This window comes from Haliotis rubra, unplaced genomic scaffold (genome assembly GCF_003918875.1).
Source record: "Haliotis rubra isolate DU_JTF1 unplaced genomic scaffold, ASM391887v1 Scf424, whole genome shotgun sequence".
Lineage (NCBI taxonomy): Eukaryota > Metazoa > Mollusca > Gastropoda > Lepetellida > Haliotidae > Haliotis > Haliotis rubra.
In genome coordinates this window covers 46,159-64,973 of record NW_025767107.1, presented here as the reverse complement: position 1 = coordinate 64,973, position 18,815 = coordinate 46,159, and the positions used below count along the sequence as shown (strand labels likewise).

The 18,815-nt window shown below is 37.2% G+C and overlaps 2 protein-coding genes across 6 annotated transcripts in view; one reads left to right on the top strand and one right to left on the bottom strand.

Moving 5' to 3' along the window:
- LOC124288787 (CCR4-NOT transcription complex subunit 10-like) overlaps nt 1–7,243 on the bottom strand; it is a 36,805-nt gene extending 29,562 nt beyond the window's left edge. For 3 of the 5 annotated variants that reach the window (XM_046725313.1, XM_046725316.1, XM_046725317.1), the window contains exons 1-2: nt 7,125–7,243; nt 822–1,095 (exon numbers count right to left, since the gene is read on the bottom strand). In XM_046725313.1, coding sequence (XP_046581269.1) covers nt 822–1,085 — 264 coding nt within the window. In that variant the 5' untranslated portion in view covers nt 1,086–1,095; nt 7,125–7,243. Of the gene's footprint in view, nt 1–821; nt 1,096–6,846; nt 7,066–7,087 lie in introns of those variants that run through there. The other 2 variants (XM_046725314.1, XM_046725315.1) reach the window with 2 other exon arrangements.
- A 204-nt stretch (nt 7,244–7,447) lies between these two features.
- LOC124288786 (tuftelin-interacting protein 11-like) lies at nt 7,448–10,279 on the top strand. Its single transcript, XM_046725311.1, has one exon. The coding sequence runs from the start codon at nt 7,560–7,562 to the stop codon at nt 9,999–10,001; it is 2,442 nt and encodes an 813-aa protein (XP_046581267.1). The 5' UTR covers nt 7,448–7,559; the 3' UTR covers nt 10,002–10,279.
- Nucleotides 10,280–18,815: the final 8,536 nt, after the last annotated feature.

Below are 18,815 nucleotides of genomic sequence, written 5' to 3'. Positions count from 1 at the left end.
AGCAAATGAGGATAGAGTTACCTGCCCTTTTATTAGAAATCCCCCAAATGCCTGATAATGATGTTGACAGAACCCATTAGCTCTTTAATGTCCCCATATAATTATTGTTCAGATTACAGTCAAATCCCGATGAGTCGAATCGCTGGGGACCAAGTAATACATTCGACATATCGATGTATTCGAGACATAGGTTTGTCTGTGAGGGTAGAAAAAAAGATGATCAAGTCCTAATTCCTCCACCTAAGCATTTGTTTACCTAATGATTTCCCTATCACTAATAGGGGCACCTAATCAGTTCCAGTCTGATTAGCACAGACAGTGATTTCCGTAAAATCACAAATCTGCCTTTTGAACTCACCCGTCAATGGCGGAAAAGTGTTAGCCGCGCTGGTTTGTTAATTGGATCAGTTTGCTACACCAATCAACTTCTCATTGACTGACTTCGGCTTATGTATACAAGATTGCTGTTGTTTGAATCTCATGGGACCAAATTTCCTTCTCGAGTCATCGTGTGTATTTATGAGACGAATTCGTGTAACCGGTATTCAAATGATGACAACTATAACAGGGAATGGTCGGGACCGACAGGTACTTCGAGTTATACATAATATTGGAGACACCGGCATTCGACTCATCAGTATTTGACTGTACTTTCCTTTTCATAGTTCATTATCTTTACACCATGTTTACAGAACAATATCTAAAATAACTTTAGTTCCAGCAAACATAACAGTAGCATGTGTGGTAGCAAGTAGCATTATCCTCTTGAAGCCATTAAGTACTGCAATGGAATATGACTTATCAACGTCATGGTAACATACACAATTCAGTTTCTTTCTGAACTCCTCCACATTTTTTAAACCACTGTGATAGAATTCAGCCACTGCTTTGTTTTGGGACACTTTGACATCGGATGATCGCTCCTTCAGTAGTTTATGAAGGGTTGAAACGCATTGTCCAAACTGTTGGTTTTCAAACTCTCTCAGTGCTTGACACCCCAACTCTCTCTGGTGTTCCGTTACTGTTGGAAGAGATGGCAAACTCTCAACTACTTCCGGGGTGTCTTCAGATCGGGAGTCCGCCATCTTCGTTTATCTGAAAGAAAGACAATTACACTGTTTAATGTTAGAGAAAAAGGATTAAAACATCAAAATGACACCAAAAGAAAGTAGCACCAAATTGGTGAAAACTTGACTGGGATTGTCAAAAATGGCACTTTTACCATGGTAACCATGGTTACACTGACTAAAACAGTTGTTATTGCATACTTCGGAGATAGTCACGTGGGTAGCTAGTGGTGCATGCCGCATGCTTTGCATGACAACTAGGAAGCTGTCTTATAATGAGGGTAGCATGGAGTGCTTGGGCGGATGGACAAGAGAGGCCAAGGGAAAAAAGTTTACATCGATCCACTCAGTGTCGAATCAAGAGAGAGAAGAGCATACCGTGAGATAGGAAAAGTTTAAAAATTATAAATATTGTATGACATAGAAACATCATGTGCTCGTGAAATATTAAGTAAAAACAACTAGTTTAAGATAACACCAGCTTTTGGAAATGCAAAATAAATCAATATTCAGAATTCTCAAACTTAACACACTGATGGATCTAAAACATATAATCTACGAGTTTGCGCTAGTTAATGTAAGTGAGGCGGTGGGGTAGCCAAGTGGTTAAAGTGTTGACTTGTCATGCAGAAGATGTGGGTTCAATTCCCGACATGGGTACAGAGCTCCAGATAAGATTTAGCTCATGTGGGTACTGTACCCACTGTATTTTTTTGTTGGAGTGGGTATTATGAATGTTGAGTGGGTATTTCATTTTCCGTTACCCACTGCTTTCAAATATGTGCGTATTTCAGTCATTTTACTCACCTAAGTATTTATTATGTCATTGAGTAAGTTTACTAAGCAGGTATGTTCTGCCTTATGTCACACCTAATCAAAACCAACTTAAATATAATGGAAATGATTTCATAAAAAATCACTCATCTTATACTGACAGTACAAGACTTGTCCTATACTAACAGTATAACTTTTGATAGCAATCGATGTCTTTTTCATTACGCAAGCGATTTTTATAAATATATTCCATACGCATTTGTTTTAAACTTTTTGCGTATCTAACATTTTAAATGAGTAATTGGTACGCAACAATTATTTTTCAATGCGTAATTGGAAATTTTATATGCGTATTTTACCCCGGATACGCAGCTTATCTAGGCCTCTGTGGGTACAATGTGTGAAGCCCATTTCTAGTGTTCCCAGCCATGATATTGCAGGAATATTGCTAAAAGTGCATAAAAACAATGCTCTCTCACTTACTAATGTAAGTGGAGCTGAATGGCCAGCCTGATTTATATAGAGATGCTCTACATTAAAATGTATGTTTAAAAAACATACATCTGGTTTGGGATTTACTAGTAAATGCTTTTCATGTAACAGGCAAGTTTGATATTGTTGTACCACAGAAATATTAAGAGTGTTTTTACATAGAATTGCAAGCCTGAGGTGTTCTCAAGAGATCAGCACAACCCATCTGTTTTCTGTATTTTGTTGGAATACAACTAATTAGAAGACAAATGGTCATGAAATAAGAATGGTCATACAGTATATAGATTTGAAACATATCTAAATAAATACACTTATAAATCTTAACATTGACTCCTTACATGAGAACTGTAAGTTAAATTCTTATGTCTTGCTGCTGAAGAAAAATGACCTCAGGATGTCCAGTTATTGGTCACTTTAGAACAACTTTTCATTTTATTAATTAGTTTCATTTACAAGATTGGGAAAGCGAAGTTGGAATGTGTTTTTTAATCATGCAAACTCAAAATAAATAACACAGGCACTCTGAATGCCAATTAGGGGCTGCCGGACTGACTACGTCTATATCCGCTTCTGTCACTCTCTCCATGGGGATATTCATTTGAAATAGAGAGGAAGTACTGTCCTACAACCCAAACCCTCTATGAGATCTGTTTGATTGGCATTTTAGAAGTTGATGAGTTATAAGAAAGGTAAGATACTTTATGGATGACAACTTATTTCATGTATAAGAACCTACACAAAAATGTTTCATCATAGCTAGGGGTGGGTATTGCAGAGAATTTCATATTGCGATATATTGCGATGCGAAAGCTTATATTGCGATATGTATTGTAATATATTGCAAGAAGGTTTTTTTAACAATAAACTACTAATGATCAAGTTAATGTTTTATTTATAAAGAAAAAAACACAACAAAATCACTATGCTTCATTAAGCTTTAATAAAAACTTTTAATCATGACAAAATAGGAATATAGATAATATTTAAATGTAATTTTCACCACGATCATTCCCACCACCATTACCACAATTGCCACAATCATCAAGGTTTCTGAGTGTTACGAAGTTTTCCGAACACAAGTCAAAATACCGGTTTTCTATCAGCATATCGCAGTACGTATCGTTTTCATGTCTGAACCGGTTAATACCGGTTATATTGCACAGCCCTAATCATAGCATAAGAAAGGAGCTGTCATCCATAAGGTATCTTACCCTTCTTATTTCTTATTCTTCTTATCTCTATGAGATGTTTCAAATATTTGTTTGGTCATTTTATATTCTATCATTATAAACTATCATTAAAATATTGACACAGTTCACTGTTTGTTACGAGGGAGGAGTGCAGAGAAAGGGACAGCCAAGTGTTCGAGAAGCACGATCACAGACAAAGTTATTTATTCATTAACCTGTGCTGTGCCGTCTCCATCCGTTCTTGAACATCTGGCTGTCCCTTTCTCTGCACTCCTCCCTCGTAACAAATAGTGAACTGTGTCAATATTTTAATGATAGTTTGTTAAACAACTTTTTTAATTTTTAGGACAAAAATTCTGCAAAAACCTCACAGAGTGGGTATGATGTTTTCATTATGATCAGCATTTCATTGAGTATTTTATGTTTATTAGTTTTCGAGTTAGATTGCAATTCATCGGTCCACTTTTGAGCCAAACGGACTATAATATGAGTGAATGAATGGGTGAGTGAGTAAGAGGGTGAAGGAGGGAGGTGCAGTTCTTGTACTGTTCCCGTATAACAGCATATCAGGCCTGTAGGATATTCTGAAGTGATAGTGCTCTTTGACATTGAAGACATAGATAAAATCCATGACAAACCTAGTTATAACTGGGAAATATGGAATTTGAAGCTACCATCATAGACTTATGGCAAAATTAAGGCATGAACAAAACATTCTAACACCTAAAGCAATTAGGCTACCTGTGCCTGACATTTGTAAAAAACAAAGCCTTTGAAAAAAAACCTTCATATTGAGATATTGTCAATATGAAGTTTAAAGATATAATTTCTTTTCATTTTGTCAGCTGAGCCCATTGGAACATACAAAATGAAAATCAGAAATGCATAATAAGTACAGCTATAGTCTTGCTTGTTGTTTTGTTATGGTGGGGGTCTGTAAAAAGTAGAGTCTGTACTAGACAATCTAGTCTCTCGTACAGACCCTGAAGTAAATATATCCAAGAAAGCCCACGCAAGTCTAGAAAATGTGGCAAGTCTAGATTTCCTCAGCTTCTGAAAATGAAGAAAGTCTCAGGGCTCCTTTTCATTATATTTTTATTTTTTTACTATGAACTTTTTTTCAGTAAGATATGTTCATTTCAGAGACTAGTTGTTAGTCTGAAAATGAAAAAGGTCTCAGGGATCCTTTCCATTTTCATTATATTTTATTTGTTTTTACTATGAACTTTTTTTCAGTAAGATATGTTCATATCAGAGACTAGTTGTTAGTCTATAGACAATCCAGTAATCGACATCATGAGCATAGATCTATGCAATTAGGATACAATGGGTGCCAGTCAAATCGCCCCAACTACAAAACACCCCAGCCAATTTGGTCAAAATGCCCCAGGTTTGGTCAAATTGCCCTAATGTATTTAAATTGGTTAAATATATGCCACAAATGCATAGTTTTTGTCAACTTCCATATTATATGCTATATATAATATTATATAGTGATATTTCTAATAAATTTTGTATTAGTAAATTAACAAGAGCAAAAGTAATATTCATGTACAGACAACACTGTAATACCAATTATTTGGTAAAGAATTACAAGAGTAAAATGAAAGGTTTGTATAATATGTTTATTGGCTGTAAATAGTTTTTGGTCAACAAATGGCATTGTGTAATCATAACAAGTATGGTATAATATTCATGATTTAAACATTTATTTCCAAAGAAAGGAACCGGATTGGTAAAAAAGTATAAGCTTATATGAATACCGCTCCGGGATACAATGGAAGGAAGGATAAACACATCATGATGAATGTACAATGTGAATGATATATAAATGTTGCAAAAATGAGAAATAACGCCAATCATTGTTAAACAGTATATGTCATATAAACAAATTATTTTGGATCAAATCTGCCTGTTAAATTTATAAAAGAGTGCACTGAAATTAAAAGTTCTTTGTTTACTATTGAGGAGAAGCTTTGGTTTCCAAACAAAATTGTTTAGGTCAAATCCTTTGGTATAAAAATACATAATTTGACGTATATCGTTGTAAAGAGTACATGAAAAGAAATAGTGAGCAGAGTCTTCATAGTTATGGCCACAAGAGCAGGATGATGTCAGAGATATAAATCTTTCATATTAATGCGCATTAAGGTCACTACATTCAAGTTCGAGACGAGAATGTATGATTTGACAAAATCTGCTACTGAAATTTAAGTCAAAATGACTGTAGATATTAGAATCGTTTAAAATTACATTTTAGAATCTCGATAGGTGATGGTCAATTAGTGAATATGTTTTTATAGCCTGAAATGCTCATACATTCGAGCCTCAACATTTCCTTCAACTAAACACAGCATTGATTGTCAATTAGTGAACATGTTTTAATAGCCTGTTTTTATCCACACTTTTTGACAAGATTAATTAACAAAAGCTCTAGATTGTTTTGATAAGCATTATACCATACTTGTTGAGAAAACCTATGCATTTATGGCCTCACCTTTTAACAAGATTAATTAACAAAGGCTCTAGATTGTTTTGATAAGTATTATACCATACTTGCTGACAAAAACTATGCATTTATGGCCAATGAACATTCTATACAAACAGTTCATTTTATTCTTGTAATTTGTTACAAAAGCATTAATAACATGCAAATAATTTGTTTTACAGTGTTGTCTATACATGAATATTACTTTTGCTCTTATCAGTACACTAATAGAAAATTTATCCGAAATATTACTATATAATATTATACGAAGTATATAACATGGAAGTTGACAAAAACTATGCATTTATGGCATATATTTAATCATTCTAAATACACTGGGGCATTTTGACTACCCTCCTGGGGCAATTTGACCAAACCTGGGGCGATTTGACAAAAAATCTGGGGCGTTTTGTAGCTGGGGCGATTTGACTGGCACCCGATACAATGCAACTAAAGCAACCTTGCAAACAATACTTTCAACGGTGAAGATACAGAACAAAATACCAACAACCATTTCCAGATGACAAAATTGATTAGAAAGGGTATATTTGTCTGAATCAAGTAGGACTACAAGAGGTAATATCTGAAATTACTTTTGAAATTTTCAAAAATGTTAAGACGGGAAATGAAAGTTTTAACTTCCTAACTGACTGACTATCAATCATTTGACTAATCATTCTTGCATTAGCTATGCTTAATTTTTATGACACAGCTTATGATACAGAAGGAGTGAGACAAACGTGCAAAACAACCCCTAGGGCTAAGCCTAATGCATGCAAGCACATCTAACAGTTACTACCAAATACTATAAGCATGAATAAACATGAACGTTCACCAGTGCTTGTTGCTCTCAAGTATGTTTTTCTGGGTGACAACCGAATGGCTGACTTGTGCCAAATGTGTTTTGATGCGTGTGTATATAAACGAAGTGGAAAGCGTCTTGAAAGTTGAAACAGCCCGGCAGTTATTCATTTGATATTTGATTTCGACGTTAACTCCTATTGCCTTGTATGATCAAGCGTAACACATGTTCCATTACAGCTCGAAACACCAAACAATACATAAGCAAAACCAACTGGCACTGTTCTTTAAAATATGCATGTGTTTTGCTACCTATATAACTTTAAAGTTGAATCCGACACGTTCTTCTATGGCATGATCGTGGAGGCTGCCATGTTAGGCATAGTGCGCCCTCTTGTTGCACAAGGGAGCTCACTCTAGACTAAGGGTCAAAGAAATACAAAATGTGAACTTGTTCTCTTGTGGAAAATGTTGTCTATTAATAATTGATTACCTTAGATGTCTATTTTGTATGTTAATAACCATTACAAACACAAACGGATATAACACAGTATTATTTATAAAGACTATAAAGGTCTTTATTTCATATTGTCATGTAATTTCATGTGAATTACTTTCCGGATTTCATTTATCATTTTCTAACTGCCGTTTCAGAAACTTCCTGTCTTCACACGGTGCGAGAACGTTTGGCATCATTTCTGAACACCAGTCAGTATTTGAACGTGCACGCGTCGTTCACATATCAAAATGTCATCCCCAGAAGTTGAGCGGTTTGAAGTAACCGATCGGGATTTGGAAGATGCCTTTGCACCTCGAGTTTTTCGCCAATCAAAGAACCAAGCGATATATGGTATATGGGCAGAAAAAGAGGACGAAGAAGAGGAAGAGAGGCCAAGTTTTGGGGGAGGTAAAAGGAAAAAAGATTATACTGCACCTGTTAATTTCATTAGTGGTGGATTCAAGAGAGAACTGAAGAAAGATGACATGACTGGGAGTGATTCCAATGATTCCGGTGCCTCCATTACCATGAAATCAAAGCATGCCAAAAGACCCTTTGCATCAAAGGGTGGAATGAGTAAACAAGCTACACCCCATTTTCTTAAAGGACACCATGAAACTAGAGAATTTGGTGATTGGGAAAAACACACACGAGGTATTGGGCAGAAAATATTACAAAGGATGGGTTACAAACCTGGTGAGGGTTTGGGATCTGAAGGTCAGGGCATCACAACTCCAGTGGAAGCAGTTAAGAGAAGAGGCAAAGGAGCTATTGGTTACCATGGAACTGAAAGGTCATCAAGATCTCTGGCTGATTTCCCTGTGGTTGATTCAGAGGATGAGGATGAGAAGAAATTTCAGGAAGAACTTCACCAATGGAAGCGTACAGAGACTAAAGCAAAGAAACCGAAATATGTGTACAAAACTGCTCAAGAAGCTATTGATGGGGGTCAAGGTCGCAAGAAGAAGTCTTTTGATATGAAAGCAAGCAAGGTGAAGGTTATTGACATGACTGGACGTGAGCAGCGTGTCTTGACTGGTTATCATGCCATTTCCCACCGCCATGACAAACCAGATGAAGAAGAGGTTGTTTACACTGATGAGAAACAGATACGAGTGTTTGACATGCCAGAATTGCTACACAACCTCAATTTATTGGTTGACATGTCAGAAGAAGATATTATCTTGAATGACAGAAAACTCAAACATTCAAAAGATTCAGTGATCAACATAGAGCATGAAAAGAAGCGTTTAGATGCTGTGTGTGATGATGAAGAAAAGCATCTTGAGAAACTGTCAAAATTGTTGGAAGTTATTGAAGATTGCGAAAAAAGAACACAACCAAACTGTGAGGTGCCCATCACTTTGGATGAATGTGTGGATGTGTTCAAGATGATGCAGAAAGACTATTATGAGGAATACAAATTGTATGACATGGACGCGTTGGCTATAGCGTTGGTCTTCCCACTAATGAAGGCTTTCTTTGCACCTTGGGAACCACTGAGTGAACCAGGCTATGGCTTCAACACAGTCCAGGAGTGGAGGGTGTTGCTGGAGGAGCCTGGCGGTCAGCATCATGACATCAACGACATGGACACCTACCAACGACTTCTCTGGGACACCTGGCTGCCTCCAATCCGCAGCGGCATCTTGCGGTGGAATGTTCGAAACTACGACCCTCTGGTCTGCGTTCTGGAGACTTGGCAACCAGCCTTGCCCCGATGGATCATGGAGAACATCCTTGATCAACTTGTGTTGCCACGGTTACTACAGGAAGTTGAAGCATGGAATCCTCTCACAGACACAATGCCTGTACATGCATGGATCCATCCTTGGCTTCCTCTGATGGGTGACAAATTGGAGCCCCTTTATGCTCCCATCAGACATAAGCTTGCTAATGCTTTAGTGAATTGGCATCCATCTGATGCCTCAGCGAAAATCATTCTTCAGCCATGGCTTCGGGTGTTCAAGCAGGGACACATGGACGCATTCCTGGTCAAAAACATTTTACCGGAGTTGGGCCAGGCTATTCAGGAGCTGATCATCAATCCCCATCAACAGGTTCTGAATCCATGGAGATGGTTCATGGCTTGGTACGGCATCCTTCCAACACAGCATCTCATATCTGTGTTGGAAAAAGCCTTCTTTCCACGATGGCTTCAGGTGTTATGTGGCTGGCTGAGCAATATGCCAAACTTTGACGAAATCACCAAATGGTATCTTGGATGGAAGGCACAGTTTCCCGAGGAGATGAAATCCCATACAGTGATTAAAGAACAGTTTAACAAAGCCCTTGAGATAATGAATCAGTCAGTGTCGGGACACTTCCAGCCAGGCGTGCGTGAAAATATGGCGTACTTCACCCACACCGAGCGCCGTCAGATGGATGTACAACCACCAGTGCAGCCTCCACCGTCACAGACACAAGCTCAGGCAGAGACAATGCAAGCTGTTCGGAGCATCAACCCATCCGTGCCAACAAGCTTCAAGGACTTGCTTGAAAGAAAAGCTAATGATAATAACATTTTGTTCATGCCCATTGCCGGCAAATCTCATGAAGGACATCAAGTGTATCGTTTCGGCAACCTTCAGATCTATTTGGATCGCAGCGTTGTGTTTATGTACACTGGGAACACGCAGAGCTGGGTACCTGTGTCACTGCAACATCTAATAGACAATGCAATTCGATGAAAGTGTAGAGTTTTATGTGGCTGTTTTGCGACACATAACTCTTATTTGTCGCGAGTGACATGTTGCATTTGTGGATACAGGTGGATGTGAATATTGATACTTTAGGGCCATTGTTTCAGCAAATTGAGGACAATGTTTTACTGTGAGTGGTGTCCTTATATTGTTTGAGACAAGTCATGGATGACAAATCATACTTCCATTTCATGATCTTGTTAAGTTTCCACCACTATCTATGCTTATAGTTGTATAAACAACAATTAAAAGATGTTGACATGAAATGAGAGTTAACTGAACATTGTATAGCCAGTTACAATCTGAATAGTGTATAGATTTCAAATGCATGTGGATAAACACATGCTGAAGATCTGGGGTAGAATAGGTCTTCAACCCATGCTTGTCCTAAGAGGCGACTAGCAGGATTGGGTAGTCAGGCTCGCTGACTTGGTTGACACGTCATTGGTTCCCAATTGCGTAAATCGATGCTCATGTTGATCACTGGATCGCCTGATCCAGATTCGATTATTTCCAAACTGCCGTCATATAGCTGGAATAATGCTGTGAGTGCGGTGTAACTAACTCACTCATAGCCTGGTATCCATGTCCGGCTCCTTAAGTTACATTCTATAAAGCTACTGTCAAAATTTCACAGGTGTATGACGGGATGACATATTGCTGTGTTGTGGTGTGATAGTCACAGTGACAATCTTTTGTAAGAATGAAATGTGGCCATTTATTGCCCACTTAATGCTACATTGAGTGGACCACCTCTGTGGTGTAGTGTTGTTAGAGTATCTGAACAGAGGGCGGAAGGTCGCGGGTTCTATCCTCAGCCGCGTCGTACCAAAAGACGTTAAAATATGGTACTTGTTGGTCCCTGCCTGGCGGTCGGAAGTAATGGGTGCAACAAGGACTGGTCGGCTCAGAGTCAGTATAATGCGTCTGCGTGGGGTATTCATGCTTAACTGTGGCATGGTATCTCAGTGCGCTAGCACTATAAAACCAGTTTAAGTCAGGGCAAGGGAGTGAATGAGTTTAGTTTTACGCTGCTTTTAGCAGTATTCCAGCAATATTACGGCAGGGGACACCAGAAATGGGCTTCACACATTGTACCCATGTGGGGAATAGTGGTGGTCCGATTAATTGAAATAATCGAAGATTGGTTGCAATGCCTAAACGACCAAGCAATCGATCATGTTTTCTCCTAATCGAACACAAACAATTTTGGAACACTTGTTTGCTTTAACAATATTTTTCACAACACGTGACAAGGTTGGTTTTGTCTGTTACATTTCATAAGCACTGCAAGCTAGTTCCAAGTCATGATTGAATTTATCTTGAAGACTCCAGGAAGTTTATGTTCCTAACATGCTAGTCATCCTTTAAAGGTGTAAAATTTGCAAAGTACTCAAAAGAACTACATGTTTTGTCTTTATTTTTTGGTGTGTTAACAAACTAACCAGGAAAATTTGATAAATGAGTCTGACGCTAACCAATTATTGTCGATGATTTATTGGTTGTAATGAATCAATCATCAATTATGAGATTTTAACCAATTCCCAACACTAGTGGGGAACAAACCCAGGTCTTGGGCGTGACTCGGGAATCTTGGCAAGTACAAGCAGTCACACATACACACGTCACCTCAATTTACAATGAGTCTCACTAACACCCCTTTTAGCGATATTCCAGCAATGATATTGAGATTGATAATGGATTTCTATGGCGCATCGTATAAAAGCTGTTCAACGCCGCATCACAAATTCTAGGAGGGAACATTATTACCCTGTATAACCCAAGCTGCTTGTTAGGCACTAGAAGGTTATAGTCCTAGAAACTCCCAGGAGTCAAGCTGCCAAACATTGTCACCCATCGAAGGACTCTCCGTGCCCAACGTTGCTTAACTTCAACAGATTTGTGACCTGAGCTCTATGCACAGGACCACACACCACCATGATGAGCTGACACTTTGACCACGACTGACTCAGTTTGGGTTTATGCCGCTTTTAGCAATATTCCAGCAACATCACGGCGGGCGACACCAGAAATGGGCTTCACACACTGTACCCATGTGGGGATTCGAACCCGGGTCTTCGGCGTGACAAGCTTTAACCACGAGGCTACCCCACCGCCCCCTTATTCTCATAAACAGCACAGGCTGCTGGGCATATATTTAACTCTGAATAGAACAGTGTTACATGACAAACAACATGAAAAAACTGTCAACAGTTGTGAGATATGTTTAATACAGTAAATATAACAACAATGCACCAAATATATACTTACTACAAAAACTAAAACTGAAACATGGTAGGTGTGACATGGATGTGCAGATGCTAAAAAGAAACCAGAATAAAGGAAATGGGAAAGGCACCGTTTGTAAAGGTGTGTCTTCACTTGTGTCCTTCACAATGGAAGGAGGGGAGTCTAGTCGGTGTAACTGTGTAAGCTTACACTTACCTATGGTTTCAATGTACATTTTGTTTGTTACATACACTTGTGAGGGTACAAATAGTCATGGTTTATTACAGGTCAACTTACGGTGCAAGATCAATTCTACATCGATGTTTACTGCCAATGTTTGAGAGCAAATTAGTTTAGCTTAACATCTGTAAAATAATTCTTACTACAGCTTTCTGTGCTCTGACATATTTCGCCTGATTTGTTTCTTATGGCTTGCAGAACTTTGTCCTAAAGATATAATTAAAACCATTCCAATTTCAAACGTACTTTTCTTATTTCCACTTGCAATAATTTGTTGTTTTAATTTTTTTAAGATGAATTTTGAACAAATCTGTTAATTCATGAAAATGATTACCGGTATCCTTAATCACATGCCACAATGATTCTCATTGTCACCATTAACAAATATCGAGAAAAAAACCCTGAAAGATAACAGCTTGTTATTTTCAATTAGAATGCAGATATTTATACTTATTATTAAAAAAATCTTACACACAGCAGTGGTAAGATATCAATATTTCACATTTGTAAAAGAGTTACCAAAATATTTTATTTTATTAATCTTATTTATTTCGGATTTAGTTTTATTGTTGAAAATTATGGAAGGAATTATTAATCATGACTAACTATTTCCAGACAACATAAACACATTCATATCCCTACCATTGATGTTCAGTAACTTTGAATCAAAATTAATGAAAAAAGCAAGCATCAATTTGTATTGAAAGAAAGAACGAAAAATGTAAAATATGACCTTGCACCATCAGTTAGAAATACACAGCGTCACAATGGAAAGGGCTAGTTTATTCAACTGACCATGCCCATCACTATGAAGATATACTTAAGAGTGAAATATGTAAAATAAGGTGACATCAACTTTCAATTGTTCAAAATTTGACATGATAAAATATAAAACCATGTCAGGAGAAAGAGTATATAAAATTAGAAAATATGCATTTTCTAACATGAAATTTAAAACAACTTAAAATACAATTTTCGCCTTTACTGGCATTGCAAGATAAGAAAACAAACTGTTTTGATCAGCACAACGTGCACAGCATTTGCCACACATGCTTCACACTGACTCCAACATTGCAAACATAAGCACACATCCTTAACAAGACTATACACATTGATCAGCACCTTGAACAATAATGATCAGTTTCCACCATTGTTTGCTTTGGTTGTTGTTTTACGCCAACTCAGCAATATTCCAGCTATATCATGACGGTCAGTAAATAATCAAGTCTGGACCAGACAATCCAGTGATCAACAGCATGAACATCATTCTACGCAGTTGGGATACAATGACATGTCAACTAGGTCAGTAAGCCTGACCACTCGATCCTGTTAGTCGTCCTCTTACAAGCGGGGGTTGCTGAAGATCACTATGGAGTTTTTGTATTATCATTCTTTTATGTTGGCTGTTGCATCCTCGACATTATTATTGAAATTCTCCATTCTGTTATGATGGACATGATGGACATTTTGAGACCGGTGGAAAAAAATGAAGCTAAATTTGGACATTCAATCAAACATCACAGTCCTTAACATCATTGAGTGAGTGAGTGAGTGAATTGGGATTTATGATGCTTTTAGCAATATTTCAGCCATATCATGGTGGGGGGACACCAGAAATGGCCTTCACATAGGCATCGAACCTAAGTGTGACAGACTAATGCTTTAACCACTAGTAGTGGTGTTCGGATTAATTGAAATAATCGAAGATTGATCGTAGTGACCAAACGACCAAGCAATCGATCACATTTTCTCATAATTGAACATAAACGATTTTGGAACTACTGTTTTAGTCTTTGAAATACTTGACAATGGAACATATCGTTGAAGTTGTCAGGGCATGAAAACATGTTTAATTCTTAGAAAACTCACTTCACTAACTGAAAAGCCATTACTGAATATTTCTTGAAGACTCCGGGAAGTTTATGTTCATGATATATTAGTCATCACTTTAAAGTAGCAAGTTGCATCATGTTATAAGTATCTGCAATAACAACCTGGATAAGAAAATCTGAAAAATGATGCTAACCAATTTTTTTCGATGATTGTTTGTTGGTAATGAAACAATCATCAATTATGAGATTTCAACCAATTCCCAACACTAACCACTAGGCTACCCCACCGAGAGAATGCGAAGGATATGGACAGAACTCAGCAGTCTCTTTTGTACAGTAACCTAAAGTTCTAACACTCGAGGATACCATCAGTTTTTAGTCCTTATAGCCATACTTAGTTATATATCTCGACAAAAAATATACAGCAAGTCGTCAGGACCAAAACAGTTCGTTTATATCCATCTGTTCGTTATAACGGTTTGTTATAAACATAATTTACTGTTTTTTAAGATACAGAATAGTTGCTCTGACACAACCATGATGTTGTAAATGTGTCCTTCAATCATGTTGGGGAGAGCCATTTGATTGGTTGTCGAGCAAGAGAAACTGGAGTGAGTGAGTTTAGTTCTTTTAGCACTTTTAGCAATATTCTAGCAATATGGCAGGCGACACCAGAAATCGGCTTCACTTATTGATCCCATGTGGGGAATCGAACCGGGGCCTTCAGCGTGACAATTGAATGCTTTATCCACTAGGAGGAGAGGCGTTAGATTGGTTGCCAAGCGAGACAAACTGGAAAGGTTTTAATTAGTGATGAGGATTATTGCATCTCACGTGATGCAAACATTTCGGGGTGTAAATGGACCCATGTGTCTGTCATAACAGAATGGAGCTGTGATACCCTTAATTATTGAGGATGGTCTGGGTCTGAATATACACCCTGAACAATGACAGATAAACCAGTACGTCTCTAGAATATCTTTAGTAAATGTTTCCTCTTTAAAAAAACAAAATCTAAAATAACTAAAAAAATGTTTGTGCAGATATACATATCCCATTTGACAACATCTCAATGTCTGACCAACACCCTATATAAATAAACGTAATTTCTGAACCAGTAAGATTAAACACCAATCTCATTAAGATATAATTCTTTACTGCAATTCTGTGTCCTCCTTGCTGAAAGATATCAAAATAAAACATTCATTTCACAAAATAAAATGAATGAAAACATTTATGCCTTCAGCCTCCAGGAACAGAATTCTCACACAGTTTTCAGATTTTTGTGGCCGTTGACAATCAGATGAGACTTCTGATTTATTCAGGATTGTGACAAGTACCAGTCCTCAGATGTCATGCTTGTCTGCATTCGCATCAGTCGAGGTACAGAGTTTTATCTGAAAATACCACTCAATACATCTTCCTGAATATATCAACAAACTTTGGGGGGTAAATAAAATTCTGTCGTTAAATGTATTATACCTGTGTTATGATGATACACTGTATCAATAATTCAAAGTTGTACATGCCCTCAATAGGAATCAGTTTTGTAATCATTCCACTTTCTCTGAAATGGTCAACAGATCCTTTTTCATAAAAAATACAGCTATCACTTTATCCAAAATAATATGAGATCCATTCAAGTTCCCATCTGTTATATCCGAGATATAGAATAGTGACTATTTTATGAAAATCTCACAATACTGGTTAACTATCACAGAATTATACACATCATGTAATGTGGTGTTTGTATGAGTAGCTAAACAAAAAGAAACAAAACACAGAAAACTGACCATTTGATAATCAGAGGGATAGTGTGATGAAGTTCATCAAGACATTACAGTTTCTTGTAACCTCGATGACCTTAAGGGTTTGACGGGACATATTTTTCAAAGCATCCAGCAAACAGTTTAATTTTTGTTTTATCATTTGAAAACTATTTTACAAACATCCACTGTATCCCAAAAATCCACCTCCAAAATATCAAATGTCTCATCAATTACAGATCAATATGTTTCAGGACCCAGATTTTCGAAGTTCTCCTAGTGTTATGATGGTCGTAAGTGCCATACATTAACATAAACTTATGACTATGTTAGCTCATAGAGAGCTTTGAAAATCTAGGCCCAGATTTATAGGGCAATAATATTACATGAACCTTATCATGTATTGTTCATGGTTTCTCTTATAATTGTCATAACAAACGATGAAAATAAATATCAAATAATTTTTAACCCGTGCACATCCTCTACATTAATATAGTATTTTCTATTTAAAACTGAAAAATTGGCTTAAGTATTCAAAGACTGATTGTCTCAAATCATCACAATGGCATTATGTAACAAATACTGTTTGTCTATATACTGCTTGTCCGACAACTACACTACAATTATGAAGACTATGTAAAGCACTCATACGAACCAAGGTTAACATACTGAGGGAAACAAATAAGGGAACACCACTTCACTGCAGTGCTCCTTTATTTATTCTCACATTTCCTCCTACAGTGCTATTCAAAGCTGGTGATGAACACTTGAAAATGTTCAGGAACACTTGAATTTTAATGTGTTCCTTTATTTGTTTCTCTCAGTATATTTGGTTAATTCCAACTGAGTAACACATTGACAATAGCAGATAATCAAGGTTTGTTGATAATATGCTCTTGGATAATGGATTGTCCAACTATTTGGTCTCAGGAAACAATTATCACAATAATAGTTCTCCATAAACAATTAAAAAATATACTTCAGGATGTTGATCTTCATTTGACGACTAGTTAGTATAATTATTGTTAGTAATGGTCCCAAAAGGTTGATGGATGCTCTTTCAACCTCCATCAAGCCCGGTATCTCATTCTTAATCATCCGCCTGTATTATTACATCACAGTATCTACAGTGAGGGTGAGAATTAGAATTTAGACTTAAATCTTCTGTATTCGCAGGGTAAAGTCCCATGTTTCTGACATCATTCCACAAACCAATGATATTATGATAGCTCTAAGACACATTGTAAGTCCTATACCTTGAGATAGGCGTACAGTAGTGATAGCACTAAGACTGCCCTGTGAAACAATCGTAGCGCTAAGATGATCGTAACTCCCATACTTTAACATAGACTTACGACAGTCGTAGCGCTACAATCGCTTTGAGGAACGGGGCCCTGGTAAGATAACTTCTAGTTGTTCAGTTCACAAAAAGCTGGTTGGCTGGACCAAAAGAATCCCATGCTGTCAGACTTAAGTCAAACAATGAACTCCGTCTTATCTTTTTTTGGGAAGTTGTTTTCACTAAAGGAGAAAATAAACTGATTTAGCTTCACGAAGGAATATATGCAACTGGTTACCACCTACTTGGCTTCAAAGTTTATTTTTATGAAAACTCTTATCTTTGCAGAATATATCATACAAATAACTTACTCCAGGGATCCTATCCACAAAGTATTCAGAGCACAATGCCAATTGTAAGCCCAGGATAAAGTATATAGTTACGATAGGTTGTAATGCTGCGTATGCTATGTGGATCGGGACCCTGGATCTTATCTTTCCATAATGACTTATTATTATCCACGAAGCATTCGTAGCACTACACCAATCATAAGCCCATGATAAAGTAAAGAGTTACGATAGGTCGTAATGCTGCGTATGCTATGTGGATCGGGACCCTGGATCTTATCTTTCCATAATGACATTATTATCCATGAAGCATTCGTAGCACTACACCAATCTTAAGCCCATGATAAAGTAAAGAGTTACGATAGGTCATAACGCTGCGTATGCTATGTGGATCGGAACTCTGGGCCTTATTTCTCCATAATGGCTTATCATTATCAACAAAGTGTGCAGACCACTACATCATTCGTAGCCAATGTGAAAGTACAGAGTTACGATAGGTTGTAACGCTGTACATTCTTTGTGGATCGGGACCCTGGGCCTTATTTCTCCATAATGATGTATTACCCAGGATGCTTTATTCATTAAGTACTTAATTCCCCCTCTTTCCTAACTCTATTTCATTACAATTCAGATATTCAGAGACATTGGCAGTAGTAGCAATAATTAACACCAGTGTTCCAAATCGGCTGTCAGTTCAAACTGACGGACAACGGACATATTTGGCGCAAATGATTTTCAATAAAAAAGGTCCTAGTCTTCAAAACTGTATTGACCATTCTATAATACATTCAAAAGAACTTGGATTATTTTAGATTAATTCTACACTAAATATAATTTTGAAAAATTCGTTCAGTTCTTTACACAGTTCTCAAGAGTAAAACACTAAGCTTGTACAATTCTTGCAGCGTGAGTTAGCCATAGGGTTAAAACCTTGTGTCACAAATACAAACACTCGCAGTTAACAACAATATCACAATATCCTGCACCATCACTTACAACATTTGCTTGAAACAACACCATACATGCAGCACATATGTCATGACAACATCAATGCAGAACCTTGTCATCACATGAACATAGAGAATAACAGAACTGTCATCGACCAACAT

Excerpts from the sequence above, each read along its gene's own strand:
- LOC124288786 (XM_046725311.1), top strand. The coding sequence starts at position 7,560 with ATGTCATCCCCAGAAGTTGAGCGGTTTGAAGTAACCGATCGGGATTTG.